General features: G+C 47.7%; 1 protein-coding gene and 1 long non-coding RNA gene across 3 annotated transcripts in view; one reads left to right on the top strand and one right to left on the bottom strand.

The window, feature by feature from the left end:
• The window catches only part of col4a5 (collagen, type IV, alpha 5 (Alport syndrome)), a 31,705-nt gene that overhangs the window by 4,962 nt on the left and 17,909 nt on the right, over positions 1-8,834 (top strand). For both annotated transcript variants that reach the window (XM_047336202.1, XM_035605316.2), the window contains exons 2-4: positions 7,533-7,589; positions 7,705-7,794; positions 8,265-8,309. In XM_047336202.1, the coding sequence (XP_047192158.1) occupies positions 7,533-7,589; positions 7,705-7,794; positions 8,265-8,309 (192 nt within the window). The remainder of the gene's footprint in view (positions 1-7,532; positions 7,590-7,704; positions 7,795-8,264; positions 8,310-8,834) is intronic.
• Positions 1,401-3,709, bottom strand: LOC124850845. Its single transcript, XR_007031901.1, has 3 exons — positions 3,251-3,709; positions 2,075-2,179; positions 1,401-1,855 (listed from the first exon to the last, which is right to left on the bottom strand). It is a non-coding gene; the product is annotated as an uncharacterized LOC124850845 (long non-coding RNA).

Here is an 8,834-nt window from a genome sequence, read left to right as displayed (position 1 = left end):
GCTCAAAAGCTAAAATATCTCAGATTCGGATGCAGTATAGTGATCGTAGAGTGGAGTTGAGGCCCCGCCCACGCAGGAGCTCGACCAACCGGGAGTCAGCGTCAGCTGTCAATCATTGTTTGTTTTTTTAAACGTCAAAAAACTATTTACATCTTAACTGATCAGGAACATGAACACGTGAACCAACATCGGTGTTCACACACACACACACACACACACACACACTGCGTGGGAGGACGTCTGCTTCTCTCTTCTTCTTCTCTCTCTCTCTCTTTTGTTCCCTCACTACTTGTGATGCTCTCTCTTCCGACCTGTTTCTTCCATCACACCACGCGGAAGGAAACAGGGTTTCCCCCCCGCGGCCTCATGGGAAAAACAAAAACGTGTGTGTGCGCGAGGCTACTGTTGCTTTACGTGTTATATAGAGTGTAGAGTTACAACATTAGCTTTAATGTTCTCGTCCAGACGGAGTCACAGTCGTTTGAAATTAGAGGCTAAAGAGAAAATAATATCTGATCGTCATCCTACGTTCATCGGCTGAAAAAAACAACCTGGGTAAGTTATGACTTCTCTCTGGAGCAAAGTTAGAAGCAGCGTGATGTTGTGATGGTGGAGAGGGGAGGGAGGGATGGATGGATGGATGAATGGAGGAAAGGATGGATGATGGAGGGATGGAAGGATGATGGAGGGAGGATAGGATGGAGGGAGGGATGGAGGGATGGATGGAAGATGAGTGAGGGAGGGAGGGATGGATGATGGAGGGAGGGAGGGATGATGGAGGGAAGGATGGATGTTGGAGGGAAGGAGGGATTGATGGATGAATGGAGGAAAGGATGGAGGGATGCATGGATGATGGAGGGAGGAAAGGATGGAGGGAGGGATGGATGAATGGAGGAAAGGATGGAGGGAGGGATGGATGGATGATGGAGGGAGGAAAGGATGGATGATGGAGGGAAGGGGGGATTGATGGATGAATGGAGGAAAGGATGGAGGGATGCATGGATGATGGAGGGAGGAAAGGATGGAGGGAGGGATGGATGAATGGAGGAAAGGATGGAGGGATGGATGATGGAGAGAGGGAGGGATGATGGAGGGAAGGAGGGATGGATGGATGATGGAGGGAGGGATGGATGGATGATGGAGGGAGGGATGGATGGATGGATGATGGAGGGAGGGAGGGAGGGATGATGGATGGATGGGTGATGGACGGAGGGATGGATGATGGATTATTTTACCCAGGACTTTGACTTCATGAGATTTGCTAATCTTCTTTCTTTCTTTCTTTCTTTCTTTCTCTCCATCTCCACTTTATCTTTTCCGCCTCCACATCAGATCAGAATCTTTCCACGAACCACGATAACTTTCACTTGCAGCCACAAATATTGTTTTTACTCTGTGTGTGTGTGTGTGTGTGTGTGTGTGTGTGTTTCCCTCAGGTGGAGCCTGCTCGTAGTTAATCTCAGGTCCATGGGCCTGCCGGTATGCGGCTAAGCCTTTAGCCTGCAGCCGGAGGATAATGTTCTGCAGCACCGAGCGAGGTGTGTGTGTGTGTGTGTGTGTGTGTGTGTGTGTGTGTGTGTGTGTGTGTGAACAGGACAGAAACATAAAGCTAAAAGTCTTTGATGTTTCCTTCTGTAAAATCTTTCACCGTCTCTCTTGTTTATCTCTTCACTTTGTGTGTGAACCCAGTAGAACGCTGCTCGTCGTCATCGTCAGAGGTCGAGTCAGTGAGGTCGCTCAGGAGAAATGTGGGCGGGGCAGGAACCTGCTGCGACCTGCCGCCTCCTCCTCGCCACCTCCAGATCAGACAATGAGCGGCTGGATGAGCGTTAGGGAGCACGTCTGTGACAAGCTGCTGAAGATATGGAATAAAAAACCACAGTCAGCAACTAAAGTGTAACTGAATCATCGCAACCGTTTCATTTGACCAAACAATGAGACATTGCTTGTTTTCCTCTTTGGTGCTGGAGACACGTGCATGTGTGTCACAAGACAAAACAACAACATCATTATTTAATCATAAAATCAGCCTGTAGCTACAGTTTTAAAAATAAAAAGATTCTTCATTATCTACCTGCATGATCTCCTCCGTTGGCACCGCCCTCGTGTGGCGAACACGTGGACTGCAGGCGGTTTGTGCAGAACTCACGACAGTGCGGCCAAAAGTATGTGGACGGCCCTGTTGACATAGTTTCGTCATTTTTATAGTTTTTAGTTTTCAATGTTTTGGGTTCAGGCCCCTGAGTTCCCTTGAAGGGGGAGTGTCCTCTCCCCTCTCCTCTCTCCTCCTCCCTCCTCTCCTCACTCTTTCCCCCCAGGTGACATATATCCAGGTATTCATTCGGCCGCTCCCCGCTCTAATTTCTTGTTGCCTGTAGCGACGGCGCTCGGTGCCAAGTGGTGATGCACGGCGTGCTACAGCAGGACGGGTCTCAACCTGCGCCGGGCCGGGCCGGGCGGGGCCAGGTTGGGCTACAGGGTGGGGTCGGAATTCGACCCCCCCTCCTGCTCCACACAAGAGCCACATCTGGTGGGACACCTCACAAGTGGTTCAATAAACCGGCAAAGGACACGAGTCAAGAACTTTTACAAATCTTATTATTAGTCACTCGATGTGGAACTCGTCCGGCTGCAGAACGAACAATACTGCACTTTTGTTTCGTTCAACGTTTCAAACTTCTGAACTGGATTCCCTGTTTTCTTTCCGTTTCTTCAGAGAATTTAGGGTAAAAAAAAAAACTGTCCGAAGAAAGATTATACGAGGAGGCGCAGAGATGGAGGTCGGCGTTCCTGATTCGCTTTCCCTGCAGGTCAAAGTTCATTAGACTGAATGAAAAGAAAAAAAAGTGAGGAGAGAAGAAAGAGAACTCCCAGGAACATGAGTGGAATTCCTGGACGGGCGCTGTGGCGTGTGTGTGTGTGTGTGTGTGTGTGTGTGTGTGTGTGTGTATGTGAGAAGGACTTGGGGTTCACCAGTTTGGGGGGGGGGGTCTTCCTCTTCCAAAGAGCGAGAGAGTCTAAACACACATTGTTGTGTTTCTGTCCGAGTGAAAACATTTGGTTTGCCTCGACGTTCCTGCGGCGTCAGCGCCCTTGAACCAGTCAAAGTCCAGACGCGATGAAAGGGATCAGCGGGGTTTGACGCAGCGGCGGCTCGGAGCACGGGAGCGCCGCGCTCCACAACCGGATAAACACACGCACGGATATTTAACACATGATGTAGGAGAAACACACACACAATCCAACATACCTGAGTTCCCTCCATAAGTTCAGGTCACAGTTTGGTCCCCAGCATCGTCTTCCTCTTCATCTTCTTCTCCTTTTGTTTCACATACTTCAGCATCATCACCGACATCTAGATTTGCATTTGAGATAGAACATTTCAAAATGGCGTCAAACACGCGTGAAAACACAAAAGAGCAGCGACGATGTGACGTCAGACTCTGACAATCACAAACTTTAATAAGTAAACCTGCAACTTTACGTACTGGTCCTTTAACTAACCTATTCTCTGACCTTCGTCCAAGATATTGATGAGTTATACAGTGGAATATATATTTGAAGCAGCAGTGTGTGTGTGTGTGTGTGTGTGTGTGTGTGTGTCACTGTGCAGCAGCCTGTTGTGAACATGTTGACTCGTGTCAGTTTGCGGTTTCTGAGCTTCTGAACAGAAGTCATTAGTGCTGTGGTCAAATGGAAGGTGTGTGTGTGTGTGTGTGTGTGTGTGTGAAGTGAAATACACAGTTTGAACTGTCTATGAGATTATTTGAATACATGAGTTTCCATGACGCTTGAATACATGTGTTCTTCTTTGTATTCATATATATATGTGTGTGTGTGTGTGTGTGTGTGTTATCCAGGGCAGGGCAGTGTGTGTGTGTGTGTGTGTGTGTGTGTGTGTGTATAGGTGTCTAATCATCAGTCTGTGATGAGCAGGGGAATTCCAGTCTCGCCAGTCTAATCCCCGGGTGCATGCCTTCCGCTCGCTCCTCCTCCTTCTCCTCTTCCTCACTTCTCCATCACTCTGTACACAACCTCTCTCCTTCTCACTTTTTTTTTTTGTGCCCAAAAGAAAGCAATATGATGAGTATCAAGAGTATAACCAGTGGCGTCGCCCCCTGCTGGTCACCACACGGAAAACAGGCTTCACGCACGACGTCCATTTTCTTTATTTACAGTCTTTGCTTTTGCAGCATTGAACCTCATTTTTTAATTATCTGTCCCACCTCCGGGTGGTGCTGGGCCGGCCCGGGCTCGTGGTTTTTCTTCTTTCTGCCTGGCAACCAGCAGAGAACAGGCCCCTGCTACACCTCCACCTCCACCTCCACCTCCACCTCGGGCCTGATGGCAAAGATTGATGGTTAGGGAGAAGAAGAAGAAAAAGAAAGTGGGACGGTGACGAGGGGAGAGAGGGAGAGAGGGCGAGAGGGAGTGGGGCAAATATCTGCAGCTCACTGACCTCTGTAAGTGGATCACATGCCCCGTCAGTGCCGCGGGGCTAAAGAGAGGCAGAGGCAGAGGAGACGCGGTGTTCAGACAGATTGTTCAAACCAGCGCTTCTGTTTCACCCCCGGAGACGGTCAATCAAACACCTCCACCTGCAGCCGCCGCGTTCCAACCAGGGCTGCGGTTGATGATCCATTAAATCTGTCGTCATAAAACCACGATCGTGTTTCCCCCAAAACCCTCGAGATGATGTTTTGTTTTGTCAACGCAATATTAATTAAAATATTGAATAAATATTCAGTTCACTGTCACAGAGGAGCAAAGAAACCAGAAAATATTCACACGTAAGAAGCTGAACTCAGAGAATTTTGACTTTTTCCCCCCATGAAAACCACTCGAACCGATTAATCGATTATCAAAATAGTTGCTGATTAATTTAGCACTTGATTACTAATCGATTAACTGACGTTGCAGCTCTAGTTCAAACCAACTGGACACGTGTCAGACCGTGAGACGTTGACCAGCAGAAAACATTTACAATATTTGATATTAGAGATTTACAGATGTGAACCTGCATCTTCTCTCGCAGCTGATGGAGTCGAAAAGGAACTCCTTGTCCCAGGATTCATCAGGGTAGATTGATTATGATCTTATCTTCTATAATGTGCTGATGCTGCTGATTTAAATATCCAAACGGTTGGAATATTACTCGGGAGTTTCATCCCCGGATGATTACATTTTCCGGAGCTGATGGGTCCAAACGTCGAGGTCGGGGGTCAACAATGACACGGTAAAACAACACTTTCCAAGATAGCTCGGCAAACAATCGAGAGACGATCCAGAGTTTGTACTGATCAGAAAATGACACGATGTCAGAAAGATGTCGTGCGTCCTGTGCGACTACTGACACGACGTCATCATCGTGAAGTTGGTGAATGACGTCACATCGTGTGGTCGGGGTTCGTCGAGTGCACGTCGAGAGGAGCCGAAAACTGACGGATGATGATGAAGAAGAGCGAAGTGACGGAGAGAGAGAGAGAGAGGGGGAACGGATGGAGGAGAGAGGAAGAGGAGGGAGCGGCAGGCCGGGGCGTGGGAGAGCAGACGGCATTGAGCTGAACCAGACCAGAGACTAATGTAGAGATCCAGGGCTTGTCAAAACACACACACACACACACACACACACACACTGTCGATAACCCCTCTGCCCTCTGGTCCCGATACCAGTTGACAACATTTCCGTGGATCTTTGAATCCAAAACTCCTCCTGACAAGTTATTTTTCCCGACACGTGGGAATCAAACTCGCAACCCAGTCTGTGAAGGTGCCTGGCTTAACACCTGGTTTCTGACTGACACACACACACACACACACACACACACACACACACAGGAATGTGACAAATGTAATGTTCACATCTGTTCACATCTGTGTGTTGCGTGCCAATCATTTTTCGGAAACCGTCTGGACTCCGGTGCCCGTCCGAACGCAGCCTATGACGGGATCGGGCATCGGCCCGCTGTGCCCGATCCCGTGACAAACTCGCTTTACAGCGCCGCAGCAATTCCTTCTTGTATTTAAGAACGATAGGTCGGGAATCTGATAGATTTTTTGGTGTCGGCTCCTGGTCTTGGTATCAGACTGGTCGGACTGTGTGATCGCTGCGTCGCCCTCCTACGTATTAGAGGGGGGGAAAGTCCGGAGCGCCATTTGCGGACGTTTGCATCTCACACGCGGACCCCCGGAAAGGTTCGGTGCACGTCCGGCAGCAGCGACAGACTGGGAAGAATCTATTGTGTATCGTTCCAGCGTCCACGTTTGCTTCCTTTCAACACAATCGGGAAACCATGACAACCATCAACGCAAACGCGGAAACAAAAAAGTTTTTTTGCGGAGACAGAAAAAATGCTGACTTGCCTCTTCCCGCCTCCCTCGCGCTCTCACAACCTGGCTGCCTGGCATGCGTGCAGTCGATGCCCGTCTGGCATCCACTGTGTCAACAAGCATGGGAAAAGTTAATCAACAGCTTGGCATTCCCACTCCCTCCCTCCCTCCCTTCTCCAATCTCCTTGAACCAGCCCTCTCCGCAGTTATTCCCTCTTCCACCAGTGAACTGTTTGTCCAGACGGAGATAGGTTTTGTTTTAGATTTAATAAAACCAAAACCTCTCGGGTCCTCGCCGACCTCGCACCTGTCTTCCCATCGGGGGGGAATCCACAGACCTTTCTCCTTTTCCCGTGGGAAGAAAACGCTGCCTGACGCAGCGAGGGGGGGGGGGGGCGTGATCACGGAGCGCCTTCTGGTGGCGTGAGTGCGTCGATACGCATCGTCTGCCCAGGAAGCAGCAGTGATTTGTTGAGGGAACCAAATTTTAATCAGCAAATTTGATCAGAATATACATTTGTGATCACTGCATCTACAGACCTGGGTTTCACCGTGTTTAACATGTTCCCAGGAATTTTTTGGAGGAATTTTTATCTTTCTTTTATAAAAAAAAAAAAATATTTTCAAAATACAGAAAATTAAAAAGAGGGGAGACGTGAACAAAAACCTCACCGGGTCGGACTCGAAACATCGCGATCCGATGGTTTGTGTCTTCAAACTCTGTGGCGGTCAATGTGTGTCTCATGATGTCATTCGGATTTTTGTGATCCAGTTATTAACCTTTCCGTGCGAGCGTGGCCCTTTCGGAAGATTTGTAGCGCGACCTGGAACTTCAGTGTCTTTGCGGAGACTTTGTACAAACACGGCCACGATGATAAATCCAACATTGAATGACTTTTGTGATCATTTTTATCCCCTTTTCCAAGACGTGAAAGGGCTTCTGTTGTTGTTAGCAGACTTCTAGCCGTCCCTCTTGGATACACTTTGACCAATCAGAGGCCTTGTTACAGACTTGTACCAATCAGACGCTGACTTGTACGTTACAGGGTTGAGGTTTCACATGCATTATTACACGAGGTGACGCAGGGGACCATAAATCAAAAAAAAGACTTAGGGGTCTGTTTTAATAATCATTTTTTTGAAAAATATGTATTTTCACCGTCTGGCTCGCTAAAACCTGTCTCCGTCTGGTTCCTCGACAGGCCTGCCACGGATGTGTCGGATCCACTTGTGACTGCAGCGGAGTGAAAGGAGCCAAGGTTCGTGAAATGACATCATGTACAATATATATATTTTTTGTACGGGTGAAATGTGACGTGAGATCCGAGCGTTCGGCCGGCGACATTCGTGACGCTTTTCTGTTTCCTGTGACAGGGTGAACGGGGTTTCCCGGGTCTCACCGGACAGCCAGGGGTCCCGGGGTTCCCTGGACCCGAGGGGCCGATCGGAGGCAGAGGAGAGAAGGTGGGTTTTGGGGGACAATTTGCCCGACATTTAGTAGAGATTAGGGAAGGAAATAAGCCGAGGAGCCAAGGACGGAACAAACGAATGGAGAGAAGAGGAAACACATTTTAGTCAGGGAGATTAAATATCAATTTTGAAGGTTTTCACGTACTCCCTGATTTAAACCGGGGTATCGTTTGGATTTGTTATTTTAGCATTTCTTCTTAGTGTTCTATTAAATTCTCTTTATTAAAAACTGCAGTTGCAGATTATTATTTTCATCTGACAAATAGTTTCTCATCTTATTTAAAAAAAAAAATTGTCTATAAAAAATGATCCAAGTCAACAAATCTGTGAGTCCGAGAAGTATTTTTGTAAACTCGTAGATTCTTCAGGTAGTCCCGTTTATAATGTGTTTGTTTTGTGTGTGTGTGTGTGTGTGTGTGTGTGTGTGTGTGTGTGTGTGTGTGTGTGTGTTGTCTCCCCCTCAGGGTAGCGACGGACCTCAGGGACCATATGGTCCAAAAGGACTCAGAGTAAGTAAATCACATTTGTCCTTTTTTTAAAAATCATTTTCTTGCGTTTTTATTTGCTATTTGCAAACGTCCGTTTTTCTCTCTGAATAATTCATCTGTTGATCCGTTGTCCTGGATTTCATCAGACTCAGTTTAATAAATAATAAAACAGCAGAACTCAGTTGGTGATAGTTCGGGCTTCAGTGTTCCGCCCTTTTTTGATTTTAAATTGACCTGATGTTTGTCTCTGGTGCCGACTCAGCTTGGGGTTGTGATGTCCTCACCTGACCAGCAGGTGTCGCCATTTCTCCTCGTCTCAAACAGGATTTCAAATGAGAGAGAGAGAGAGAGAGAGAGAGAGAGAGAGAGGACATTACTAACATTTTTGCTTCTCGTAGCTTTTTAGAATATATTTTTTTAGGTTTTATTTTTAGACTCTGGAACGGACTCGAACCTGAGTCCAGTCCAGATCATGTGAGGTCGTCTGTTTTAACCTCGAGGTCCTCAGTCCTCGACTCTGTGGAACAATCTGTCTGAGGAATTCCG

This window comes from Scophthalmus maximus, chromosome 12, assembly GCF_022379125.1.
Source record: "Scophthalmus maximus strain ysfricsl-2021 chromosome 12, ASM2237912v1, whole genome shotgun sequence".
Taxonomy (NCBI): domain Eukaryota; kingdom Metazoa; phylum Chordata; class Actinopteri; order Pleuronectiformes; family Scophthalmidae; genus Scophthalmus; species Scophthalmus maximus.
This window is presented reverse-complemented; position numbering and strand designations above follow the sequence as displayed.